General features: G+C 41.4%; 1 protein-coding gene across 1 annotated transcript in view; it reads left to right on the forward strand.

Annotated features, from left to right (window-relative positions):
• Positions 1-896: 896 nt before the first annotated feature.
• Positions 897-13,301, forward strand: part of LOC110507293 (focal adhesion kinase 1-like) — a 134,169-nt gene continuing 121,764 nt past the window's right edge. The window contains exon 1 of the mRNA XM_036937413.1: positions 897-1,022. Within this exon, the coding sequence (XP_036793308.1) occupies positions 986-1,022 (37 nt within the window). The 5' untranslated portion in view covers positions 897-985. The remainder of the gene's footprint in view (positions 1,023-13,301) is intronic.

Below are 13,301 nucleotides of genomic sequence, written 5' to 3' on the forward strand. Positions count from 1 at the left end.
TACTTTAATTTGCGTTTTTGGTGGAGAAAACACGGTTTCATTTGATGGAGAAAAGGGGAATATAGCCTTTATGCAGATGAATATGCATGTTTCTGTAAACAGTGGTGCAGTGTCCGAATCTCTCACGCCTAGGTGCAAGGTTCAGGGAACACAGCATGTCCTATTCAAATAGTGTGCAGCGAGTGGCTACATTTCGAGTGGCAACATTAGGGAAATGATACAATGCTAGTTTAAAACAAAAAAAAGTGATTACAACATTGTTACGATGTTACAAATTGTAACAACTCTCATGGTTGTTTGGAGAGCTCGCTACATTGTATGTCATTGCATGATATAGTTCTGTAGCCGGCTCAGCCCCAGCCATTCTGCATGCTGTTGTTTAAAGGACCTGAGGAAGGTATAACGTTACTTGCAGGGGAAGATTAGAGGAGACCCCAGTATCCTCTGTATTTGACACGCTGATGGAATTACACAAGTCGAGGATAGACTGTTCCTTATTCCACTTGTTTAATAACCAAAAACTGCTAAACTCCATAGGCAATTACAAGGCAACAACTATATTACGATGTAACAAAACATGTATAATAACCGTAATTGTGTTAAGAGGTTCACAGATATTGAGCTTTCTTCAGTTACTGCTACAGTGCAAACAGGAGAGACTGCTCACAAACTGTAATGATTGTTTTTTTTTTTTACAATGAGTTGCATTGATTTGTTGACTCTGCGTATGATTGCAGGCAAGCAGCATGGTTTTATCTGCGTGCCTGAATCATCTATGTGTTTGTTTCCACGATCAGTATCATTGTTGCCGCCGTGCATGCTGGTGTAACAAGTTAAAGCTAGTGTGTGAAGGGAGGAGTTTGGAAGCCAGGAGGAGGAGGGCCAGGTGTGTTGGTAAGAGGGTGTCAGGTTATCAGCTCAGTAGCACTGACAGAAGTGATTTGCACCAGTTGGAAATACTCTTACATGTAAATAGCCTACAAATATGCAGTTCTGGAATATCCTGGGCTGCGGAAATGGAGGTACGTGTGCTATATTTATATCCATAATACAACTGACCGTTTTTGAGAAGCAGTGGCAGGCTTGTTTGGCTGAGAACTGAACACGTGTCTGTCTCAAGAAGAGTGAGTCAGTGTGCCTGAGATTAGGGCAGGAATTTTCTCATGTCATGGCCGTGCATGCAGTTGCATGTGAAACGTCACAGACAGGTAAAAGTTGTTTGTAGCATGAACATCATGTTACTAGTGACATCAGGCATTTTTTTGTAGAGGAATCATACAGGGGTATAGAGAGCAGGGGAACCGTACAGAATGTTGTACTGAGTGTTCAACCCTCAGAAGAACCCATAGCCTACCTTGTTTGTCAATGTTACCTGATAAATTCCAGGACACCGATGTATACCTCAGAGAATGTGCTGCTTCAGGGTTCGTCTTCTGATATGAGTCATCTCGTCACATCTAATGGCTTGTAATAACCAGAAATATCAGCAGTTATAATGTGGGTATGAGAATAGATGTCTATGCTTCTGCCCATGATGATACGGGTACACACAGTGCAATATGTGCCATACACTAACTAACCCTATAGATGTGGTCTTGGTAGAGTAGGCAAAACGATGTGAATGAAACCACACAGTCAAAGACCTGGGTTTCTTTCACTTCCATGTCCTGACAACAATAGTCAAATCAACTGTAGTCAAATCAACTGTAGTCAAATCAACTGTAGTCAAATCAGTAGTCAAATGAAGGCAGAGATTGTCGACAAATGTAAGCCCAGATTTTGTTGTGTAGAAAATGTTCCTTTTGATGTCGACACAGCCCCTCCAGAGGGCGATCCAGCTGTTATGTATTGCGTCACAATGTTTTGAACAAATTCCAATCTCAGGCATAGACAAGCCTTCCGTTCAGTTAGATTTGAGATGATCAGATGTTCACTGCCATTGTATGTTTTACAGGTCCACCGATTATGATTTTTCAACGCCGATACCGATTATTGGAGGACCAAAAAAGCCGATACCGATTAATCGGCCGATTTAAAAGAAAAATGTATTTGTAATAATGACAATTACAACAATACTGAATGAACACTTATTTTAACTTAATATAATACATCAATAAAATCAATTTAGCCTCAAGTAAATAATGAAGCATGTTCAATTTGGTTTAAATCAAGAAAGTAAAAGTGCAATATGTGCTATATACGAAAGCTAACGTTTTAGTTCCTTGCTCAGAACATGAGAACATATGAAAGCTGGTGGTTCCTTTTAACATGAGTCTTCAATATTCCCAGGTAAGAAGTTTTAGGTTATAGTTATTCTAGGAATTATAGGACTATTTCTCTCTATACCATTTGTATTTCCTTAACCTTTGACTATTGGATGTTCTTATAGGCACTTTAGCATTGCCAGTGTAACAGTATAGCTTCCGTCCCTCTCCTCGCTCCTCCCTGGGCTCGAACCAGGAACACATCGACAACAGCCACTAGCTCTCAAGCTTAGCCTTTTGTTAACAACACTGTCATCTCAGATTTTCAAAATATGCTTTTCAACCATAGCAAAACAAGCATTTGTGTAAGAGTATTGATACCTAGCGTAGCATTTAGCGTAGCATTTAGCGTAGCATTTAGCGTAGCATTCAGCGTAGCATTCAGCGTAGCATTCAGCGTGCAACATTTTCACAAAAACAAGAAAAGAATTCAAATAAAATAATTTACCTTTGAAGAACTTCAGATGTTTTCAATGAGGAGACTCTCAGTTAGATAGCAAATGTTCAGTTTTTCTGAACATTTCTGTGTATTAGAAATCGCTCCGTTTTGTACATCACGTTTGGCTACCAAAAAAAAAATGAAAATTCAGTCATCAAAACGCCAAACTTTTTTCCAAATTAACTCCATAAATCGACTGAAACATGGCAAACGTTGTTTAGAATCAATCCTCAAGGTGTTTTTCACATATCTCTTCGATGATATCGTTCGTGGAAGCCTGGTTACTTCTCTCTATCAAATAGAAAAATAGTTGCACCTGGCGTTTGCGCACCAATTTCGACAAAGGACACCAGGCGGACACCTGGCAAATGTAGTCTCTTATGGTTAATCTTCCAATGATATGCCTACAAATACGTCACAATGCTGCCGACACCTTGGGGATACGGCGAAAGTCTAAGCTCATTCCTGTCGCATTCACAGCCATATAAGGAGTCAATGGAAAACAGCGCCTCAGAAATTTTGCTCATTTCCTGTTTGAAGTTTCATCTTGGTTTCGCCTGTAGCATCAGTTCTGGGGCACTCGCAGACAATATCTTTGCAGATTTTGAAACGCCAGAGTGTTTTCTTTCCAAAGCTGTCAATTATATGCATAGTCGAGCATCTTTTCGTGACAAAATATTGCGCTTAAAACGGGAACGTTTTTTTTATCCAATAATGAAATAGCGCCCCCATAGTTACAACAGGTTAACTGACTTGCCTAGTTAAATAAAGTTATAAAATATATATATTTTAATCGGCAAATCGGCGCCCAAAAATACCGATTTCCGATTGTTATGAGAACTTGAAATCGGCCCTAATTAATCGGCCATTCCGATTAATTGGTCGACCTCTAGTATGTATTTACATTACACAGATCCAGATTGATAATATGTATATGAAGGAACAGGCTAACCTTGCAATCTCAGTTTGCCTCAGGGAACCTCAGGTCTTCAAATGCTCAACTTATCTATGTGGATTCATCGATGGAATTTGCATTAACCTGACTTTCATGTTATTGTGTAAAAACCCACATTGACACTTTTTTCCATATTTGCCATCTGGTTGTAGTTATTTCTCTGTCTCTCTCTCTTACTGTATTGTGATGATAGGCCCTCAGTGGGGAAAAGAGGCCTACTGAGCTTGCTGAACATGAACACCTTTTTCATTTATTATTGAACCTTTATTTAACAAGTCAGTTAAGAAGAAATTCTTATTCACAATGACGGCCTACCCCGGCCAAACCCTAACTTGGGACCACACTGGGCCAATTGTGCACCGCCCTATGGGCCTCCCAATTATGGCCGCTTGTGGTATAGCCTGGAATCGAACCAGGGCCTCTCGCTCTGAGATGCAGTGCCTCAGAGCGCTGCGCCACTCGGGATACCTACTGTACTCTACCTGACTTTCCAGAAGGCTTTTTAAACAGCACGTATCAGGCAGAATTCATTATGGATCCCTTCTTCAATATTGACCTTGGCAGGGCACTCTGAGCAAAGACTATCGAATACCTTGTCAAATCTTGTTGTTTTAACATAGGTTTAGAGATCTGCTGTGTAAATCAGCCAGCAGCGATTCAATGACGAGTGGAAGGGGAGTTGAATTGTGTCTTCTGGGGGGAAAGAAATGCCTGGAAAGCCCATCAACAGTGATTTATTCCAAACACTTATGTAAACGTGAATGTGTGTATTGAGACAACAAGGCTGTCAAGTGTAAAGCATTATAATACAAGCAAGGCAAGATCTGGAAGCAAAAACGTTTTATACTCTGTCAGTTAGTCTTTACTAAGAATATAGAACCATCAGTCAATAGTGTTCTTCTCAAGAAGAACAGTGGTCTGTAGTTAAAGAACTACAGGGAATGGTCTTAGACGTATTAGTCCAATGGAAAGTGCTTGTGGGAATGACTTTCACTAAACTGCAGTCTTAGAAAAACGGGTTCTACCTGGAACCAAAAAGGGTTCTTCAAATGGTTCTCCTACGGCGTCAGCCGAAGAACCCTTTTAGGTGTGTATTGCAAATAGAAGTACTCAAATAGGCTCTAACCCTCAGTGATTTATGGTGCAGCTCTCACAAGTCTACAACACACCTTAGGCTTGATAGTGAACGTCTCCCTCTCTCTCTCTCGATGTGATATGGTCTTTTGTTTGAGATGGTCTCTCGAAACAGCTTTTAAAAATTAGATGATACCAATGGGTTAACCGAAGTCTGGAGCTTTTACACAATTTGACAAATGAGGAAGCTCTGGCCTCCCAGGAATTCAGCGCTGAGACCACAGCATACTGTCACACCCAGCTCTTATCAAGTCCCTACTGGGATGTGAAGACCAAATGACCCAACTCAATTCCTCTGAGCCTACACCTTTTGTTACAATGCTTTCTTACTCCTTTTAGTATGTGTTGCATACCGCCACCAAGTTATTTATGTTGAACAGCGGCACAGATTTGGTTGAGTTGTTAACTAACGGGTGAATTCAACAGAAAATGTCCCCATGCCATTGGATTCATTGATTCAAAGTTGGGTGAAAAAAGAAGAAATTGCCTTATGTTGATGAATTCAAATTCAATCAGTTTTACACATTGATTCAACATCACCTAAAATTATTGGATTGGAATGATGTGGAAACGACGTTGATTTAACTAGTTTTTGCCCAATGGTCCATGATCTCTGTGGGAAGTAGAACTAGCTACCATAATCCATGACAGAATTACATTAGAAAATACAGTATTGCAATTGGACCTGCATTGCAGATGGCTTGTTATAGCAAACACACCCTAAACCAATCCAGTCAAATTTGATTATGTGATTAGCAAGAGAAATTATGTAAATTGCAACACTGACTCAATTGCATTTTTTTATTTTCTCCTAGAAAAATAACCTGAGGTTGAACTGATCGTCAAGGTGGCTGCTGTCATCTCTCTCCTTGAATGTATTATTTTTTAATTTCCTGTTAATTTATAGAATGCAAACAACTAGTGTTATTCAGTGAGACTGAAATATTTCTACAACTGGTAGATAGAAATGTATTGAATGAAACTAACATGATAGCCAATTCTACCAGACTGATAATCATGTATGTTCTAAGCTATACATTTCTATGTGACCATTCTGTTCAGAGAATGCTGAAGTGATGTTCTGCTTAACAGGATCTAGATCTCTTACTGTAGTCATGTCTGACAGTCTGAGGCTGGAGGAGAGTGAGTGTATTTTTTACATCACTGTAGTTTATACAGCTAATCTTCAGGGCCCAGTTCAAAAAATAAATATCTTTCTGGATTTCACCTATCGGACAGGATTAAATGCATAGACATTTTATGAATAGAGAGGACGAATCATTGACTTGAATGGAGACTCCCATTCCATTCATTCTATTTCTATTAATTGAGTCCTATCCTATAGCCGACATACACAGGATTACTCTGCTAGAGCAGCTGTTAAATGATTACCACTCTAAAATGATTTACCTTGTTTTCATTTACATTAGGTTGAGTTGTCAACTAATGTGAAATCAAGCAAAAAAGTCACCTTGTCATTGGATTTAACAGTTCGGTAAAATAAATACTAAATTCCCTTACGTAGATGACTTTTTGCAAATCCATTCAGTTTTCCACGTTGATTCAAATCGTCACATTTAAGTTTTTCGTTGAAATGACGTGGAAACAACGTTGATTCAACCAGTTTTTGCCCAGTGGGATGGTGACAATCGTCCTGTCAGGTTTTTTGTGTTGGCTAGGGATGTTTCATATACTGTGCAATGTAGCCTGATTGTGTTGAGACCTACAGAGTGTTACTATTAGTGCTCTCTTGTCAGTAATACCATTTTGAATTTGAATAGTACAGGCTAGGAGAATTGGGAATTCAGCAGTACTGTACAGTTTGAGTCATACTGTGATTGGTGACCATTCCCTCCCCTGTGCCTCTCCTTGGCAGGATCAGTGTTGTCTAGGTGAGTAAATGAATGGTGTGACAGAGCCCTAGCATTGTGCTGAGTCAGACGTAGGCCATGTAAAGTCCTATAGGACTATCCACATACACACAGCCACACACACAGTCATCTGTTTAGCAAGCTGCTGTCTCAGTAAGTCCAGTACACATCACCACTGAACAATCACCCAGATCAATCAAACACGCCAGGGCTGCTGCAGTGCATCAATCCAGTCTGCTCTAGGGGAATCAGGAGGAGTGTTGTAGTCAGTCAGCCAGATCTGATGCAGTACATCAATCCAGTCTGCTCTAGGGGAATCAGGAGGAGTGTTGTAGTCAGTCAGCCAGATCTGATGCAGTACATCAATCCAGTCTGCTCTAGGGGAATCAGGAGGAGTGTTGTAGTCAGTCAGCCAGGTCTGATGCAGTACATCAATCCAGTCTGCTCTAGGGGAATCAGGAGGAGTGTTGTAGTCAGTCAGCTAGATCTGATGCAGTACATCAATCCAGTCTGCTCTAGGGGAATCAGGAGGAGTGTTGTAGTCAGTCAGCCAGGTCTGATGCAGTACATCAATCCAGTCTGCTCTAGGGGAATCAGGAGGAGTGTTGTAGTCAGTCAGCTAGATCTGATGCAGTACATCAATCCAGTCTGCTCTAGGGGAATCAGGAGGAGTGTTGTAGTCAGTCAGCCAGATCTGATGCAGTACATCAATCCAGTCTGCTCTAGGGGAATCAGGAGGAGTGTTGTAGTCAGTCAGCCAGGTCTGATGCAGTACATCAATCCAGTCTGCTCTAGGGGAATCAGGAGGAGTGTTGTAGTCAGTCAGCCAGATCTGATGCAGTACATCAATCCAGTCTGCTCTAGGGGAATCAGGAGGAGTGTTGTAGTCAGTCAGCCAGGTCTGATGCAGTACATCAATCCAGTCTGCTCTAGGGGAATCAGGAGGAGTGTTGTAGTCAGTCAGCTAGATCTGATGCAGTACATCAATCCAGTCTGCTCTAGGGGAATCAGGAGGAGTGTTGTAGTCAGTCAGCCAGGTCTGCTCTAGGGGAATCAGGAGGAGTGCTGTAGTCAATCAGCCAGGTCTGCTCTAGGGGAATAAGGAGGAGTGTTGTAGTCAGTCAGCCAGATCTGATGCAGTACATCAATCCAGTCTGCTCTAGGGGAATCAGGAGGAGTGTTGTAGTCAGTCAGCCAGGTCTGATGCAGTACATCAATCCAGTCTGCTCTAGGGGAATCAGGAGGAGTGTTGTAGTCAGTCAGCCAGATCTGATGCAGTACATCAATCCAGTCTGCTCTAGGGGAATCAGGAGGAGTGTTGTAGTCAGTCAGCCAGGTCTGATGCAGTACATCTATCCAGTCTGCTCTAGGGGAATCAGGAGGAGTGTTGTAGTCAGTCAGCTAGATCTGATGCAGTACATCAATCCAGTCTGCTCTAGGGGAATCAGGAGGAGTGTTGTAGTCAGTCAGCCAGGTCTATTGGAGTACATCAATCCAGTCTGCTCTAGGGGAATCAGGAGGAGTGTTGTAGTCAGTCAGCCAGATCTGCTGCAGTACATCAATCCAGTCTGCTCTAGGGGAATCAGGAGGAGTGTTGTAGTCAGTCAGCCAGATCTGATGCAGTACATCAATCCAGTCTGCTCTAGGGGAATCAGGAGGAGTGTTGTAGTCAGTCAGCCAGATCTGCTGCAGTACATCAATCCAGTCTGCTCTAGGGGAATCAGGAGGAGTGTTGTAGTCGGTCAGTAATGACAGTTGACTCCCTCCGTTTAAAAGGTTGTGTTTGTCTTACACACACACACACACTAGGGTGCTGTGTTTGGAGTCTGACCCGTTCGTTCCCTCCTCTCTACACCATTCACTTTAACACCATCCTGCAGGCAGCTTGAGGGGTGATGAGAGAGAAAAGGTCCAGTTCCCAGGACCACAAATACAAATTCCATATAGACACCGTTGCCCTAGAGCAGTGGTTCCCAAACTTTTTATTGTCCCGTACCCCTTCAAACATTCAACCTCCAGCTGTACCCTCTCTAGTACCAGGGTCAGCACACTCTCAAATGTTGTTTTTTGCCATCATTGTAAACCTGCCACACCCACACACTATACGATACATGTATTAAACATAAGAATGAGTGTGAGTTTCTGTAACAACCCGGCTCGTGGGAAGTGACAAAGAGCTCTTATAGGACCAGGGCACAAATAATAACATAAAAATCATCATCAATCATTTTGCTCTTTATTTAACCATCTTAGATATTAAACCTTATTTGTTAATTGAAAATTGTGAATAACTCACCACAGGTTAATGAGAAAGGTGTGCTTGAAAGGATGCACATACTTCTGCAATGTTGGGTTGTATTGGAGAGAGTCTCAGTCTTAAATCATTTTCCACACACAGTCTGAGGGCCGAGAATCCACTCTCACATAGGTACGTGGTTGCAAAAGGCATCAGTGTCTTAACAGCGCGATTTGCCAAGGCAGGATACTCTGAGCGCAGCCCAATCCAGAAATCTGGCAGTGGCTTCTGATTAAATTATATTTTCACAGAACTGCTTGTTGCAATTTCGATGAGGCTCTCTTGTTCAGATATCGGTAATTGGACTGGAGGCAGGGCATGTAAGTGGACTGGAGGCAGGGCATGAAAGTGGACTGGAGGCAGGGATAACCAATCCATTTTTTTGTGTCATCCGTTTCGGGAAAGTATCTGCTTAATTGCGCACCCATCTCACTCAGGTGCTTCGCTATATCACATTTGACATTGTCCGTAAGCTTGAGTTCGTTTGCACAGAAAAAAATCATACAATGATGGAAAGACCTGTGTGTTGTCCTTGTTAATGCAGACAGAGAAGAGCTCTAACTTCTTAATCACAGCCTCAGGAAAGTCCCTGTAATCCTAGATTCTGATCATTCAGCCTAGAAACAACATCACCCAGACAGGCCAGTCGTGTGAGAAACAACATCACCCAGATAGGCCAGTCGTGTGAGAAACAACATCACCCAGATAGGCCAGTCGTGTGAGAAACTCGTCATCATGCAAGCGGTCAGACAAGTGAACACTATGTCAGTAAAGAAAACTTTAAGCTCGTCTCTCAATTAAAAAAACGTGACCAATACTTTGCCCCTTGATAACCAGCGCACTTCTGTATGTTGTAAAAGCGTTACATGGTCACTAGAGGTCGACCGAATAATCGGAATGGACGATTAATTAGGGCCGATTTCAAGTTTTCATAACAATCGGAAATTGGTATTTTTGGACACCGATTCTTTTTAAACTTTTTTTTTTTTTACACCTTTATTTAATCTTTATTTAACGAGGCAAGTCAGTTAAGAACACATTGTTATTTTCAATGACGGCCTAGGAACGGTGGGTTAACTGCCTTGTTCAGGGGCAGAACGACAGATTTTTACCTTGTCAGCTCGGGGAATCAATCTTGCAACCTTACAGTTAACTAGTCCAATGCTCTAACCACCTGCCTCTCGTTGCACTCCAGAGGAGACTGCCTGTTACGCGAATGCAGTAAGCCAAGGTAAGTTGCTAGCTAGCATTAAACTTATCTTATAAAAAACAATCAATCAATCATAATCACTAGTTAACTACACATGGTTGATGATATTACTAGTTTATCTAGCGTGTCCTGCGTTGCATATAATCGATGCGGTGCGTATCGTTGCTCCAATGTGTACCTAACCATAAACATCAATGCCTTTCTTAAAATCAATACACAGAAGTATATATTTTTAAACCTGCATATTTAGCTAAAATAAATCCAGGTTAGCAGGCAATATTAACCAGGTGAAATTGTGTCACTTCTCTTGCGTTCATTGCACGCAGAGTCAGTGTATATGCAAAAGTTTGGGCCTCCTAATTTGCCAGAATTTTACTTAATTATGACATAACATTGAAGGTTAGGCAATATAACAGGAATATTTAGACTTATGGATGCCACCCGTTAGATAACATACGGAACGGTTCCGTATTTCACTGAAAGAATAAACGTCTTGTTTTCTAGATGATAGTTTCCGGATTCGACCATATTCATGACCCAAGGCTTGTATTTCTGTGTGTTATTATGTTATAACTAAGTCTATGACTTGATAGAGCAGTCTGAATGAGCGATGGTAGGCAGCAGCAGGCTCGAAAGCATTCATTCAAACAGCACTTTCGTGCTTGGAGTAGTTGTTCCCCTTGCTCTGCAAGGGCTGCGGCTTTTGTGGAGCGATGGGTAACGCTGCTTCGAGGGTGGCTGTTGTCGATGTGTTCCTGGTTCGAGCCCAGGTAGGAGCGAGGAGAGGGACGGAAGCTATACTGTTACACTGGCAATACTAAAGTGCCTATAAGAACATCCAATAGTCAAAGGTTAAGGAAATTCAAATGGTATAGAGAGAAATAGTCCTATAATTCCTATAATAACTACAACCTAAAACTTCTTACCTGGGAATATTGAAGACTCATGTTAAAAGGAACCACCAGCTTTCATATGTTCTCATGTTCTGAGCAAGGAACTGAAACATTAGCTTTCTTACATGGCACAAATTGCACTTTTACTTTCTTCTCCAACACTTTGTTTTTGCATTATTTGAACCAAATTGAACATGTTTCATTATTTATTTGAGGCTAAATTGATTTTATTGATGTATTATATTAAGTTAAAATAAGTTTTCATTCAGTATTGTTGTAATTGTCATTATTACAAATAAAACAAAAAAATCAGCCGGTTAATCTGTATCTGCTTTTTTTGGTCCTCCAATAATCGGTATCGGTATCGGCATTGAAAAATCATAATCGGTCGACCTCTTAATGGTCACTGTCCATATCATTGCATACTGCAGAAAATAAACGAGAGTTCAGGGGCCTTTCTTTAACAAAGTTAACCATTTTCACTGTAGTGTCCAAAACGTCTTTCAAGCTGTTAGGCATTCCCTTGGCAGCAAGAGCCTCTTGGTGGATGTTGCAGTGTACCCATGTGGCGTTGGGAGCAACTGCTTACACATGCGCTACCACTCCACTATGTCTCCCTGTCATGGCTTTTGCGCCATCAGTACAGATACCAACATGAGCTGCAGCTAGGTTTGACTACATACGGACCGGACCGTTAGTGGAATTCCCGCAAGAGAGTAAAAGTTCATGTGATTGCATGTTAATTATTTAACTAGGCTACCTGTATTTGACATTGTGTTGTTATTTCTCTGAACACTAGATAGTTTCATTTTATTTTTGGCAGTGAAACAAGGTTACTCAGGCAAGAAAAAACCTCACCCAAATGTATAACCCCGTTGGAAAATATTAATGTACTGTTTGGAAATGATGAAGACATAAAAATAATAGAATGTGAATAAAAAATAAATAAATGTGAATCACATTTTTATTTGGTATACCCCCGACGGCATTGCGAGGACCCCTGGGGTTTGGGAATACCTGCCCTAGAGCACACACAAATATACATCCCTCAGCCTGAACGTCAGCTCCACAGGTAACTTCCACAAAGCTGTGCACGATCAATGCCATCAAAAGGAACATAAAATTCGACAGACCAATTAGGATCTGGCTAAAAACACTTGAATCAGTTATAGAACCCATTGCCCTTTATGGTTGTGAGGTCTGGGGTCCGCTCATCAACCAAGAATTCACAAAATGGAACAAACACCAAATTGAGACTCTGCATATAGAATTCTGCAAAAATATCCTCCGTGTACAACGTAAAACACCAAATAATGCATGCAGAGCAGAATTAGGCCGATACCCACTAATTATCAAAATCCAGAAAAGAGCCATTAAATTCTCCAACCACCTAAAAGAACCTCTCTTGGTTTTTCAGATATTTTCACCATTGCAGCATCAAGAGTTTTGCCCTTATAGCCTCGCATTTAGAATTTCTGTCATTTTTATTTGAGCTTTGCTGTCAACATCTGTCTGGTGGCCACAGATTCATTTACCCACACAACTGGCTATATAGTAGACCATTCTTGAGGGGAAGGGGATGCATACTGTCAACGTAGCAGGGTATTGCAGTCTGTGGGCTTTGTGTTTAAGTCTGTGTGTAATGCATCATTCTCTTTGATGATCCATAAGTCCAGGTAGTTTATTTTTCTCTCATCAGTCTGCATGGTGAATTTTAGGTATTCAGAGCTCTCGTTTAGTAAAGTTTGGAATTCATTTAGTTCCTGCTGACTTCCTTCCCAGAGCACAAAGACATCATCTGTGTATCTCTTCCATAGGAGGATTTTAGAAAGTAGGGGGTACGTCTCTGTTTTGTTAAGGAGTGCTTCCTCAAATTGTCCCACATACAGGTTTGCATAGTTGGGGAAAAAGGGGGAGGCCATGGCTTCCCCTCTGAATTTGAAAGAAAACGTCTGACTCAAAGACAAAGTAGTTATTGAATAATACCAGTTCAGTAAATTGTAAAATGCAATCATTGGATGGAGCCAGGGTAGAGTCTCTCTGCTGAAGGACGTGCTGCAGCGCCTGCAAGCCTCCAGTGTGTGGGATGTTAGTGTACAAGCTAACCATATGTCTGCTACAGTGGGAAAAGATAGAGCCATGACAAAACAAGGACATAAAACTGCTGAACGCCGATAAGGCTTCCTATTTAAAAACAAGATTGAGAACAAGCTATGAAAGGTTGCTGGATCGAATCCGA

The sequence above is a fragment of the Oncorhynchus mykiss genome, chromosome 2 (genome assembly GCF_013265735.2).
Source record: "Oncorhynchus mykiss isolate Arlee chromosome 2, USDA_OmykA_1.1, whole genome shotgun sequence".
NCBI classification, from domain to species: domain Eukaryota; kingdom Metazoa; phylum Chordata; class Actinopteri; order Salmoniformes; family Salmonidae; genus Oncorhynchus; species Oncorhynchus mykiss.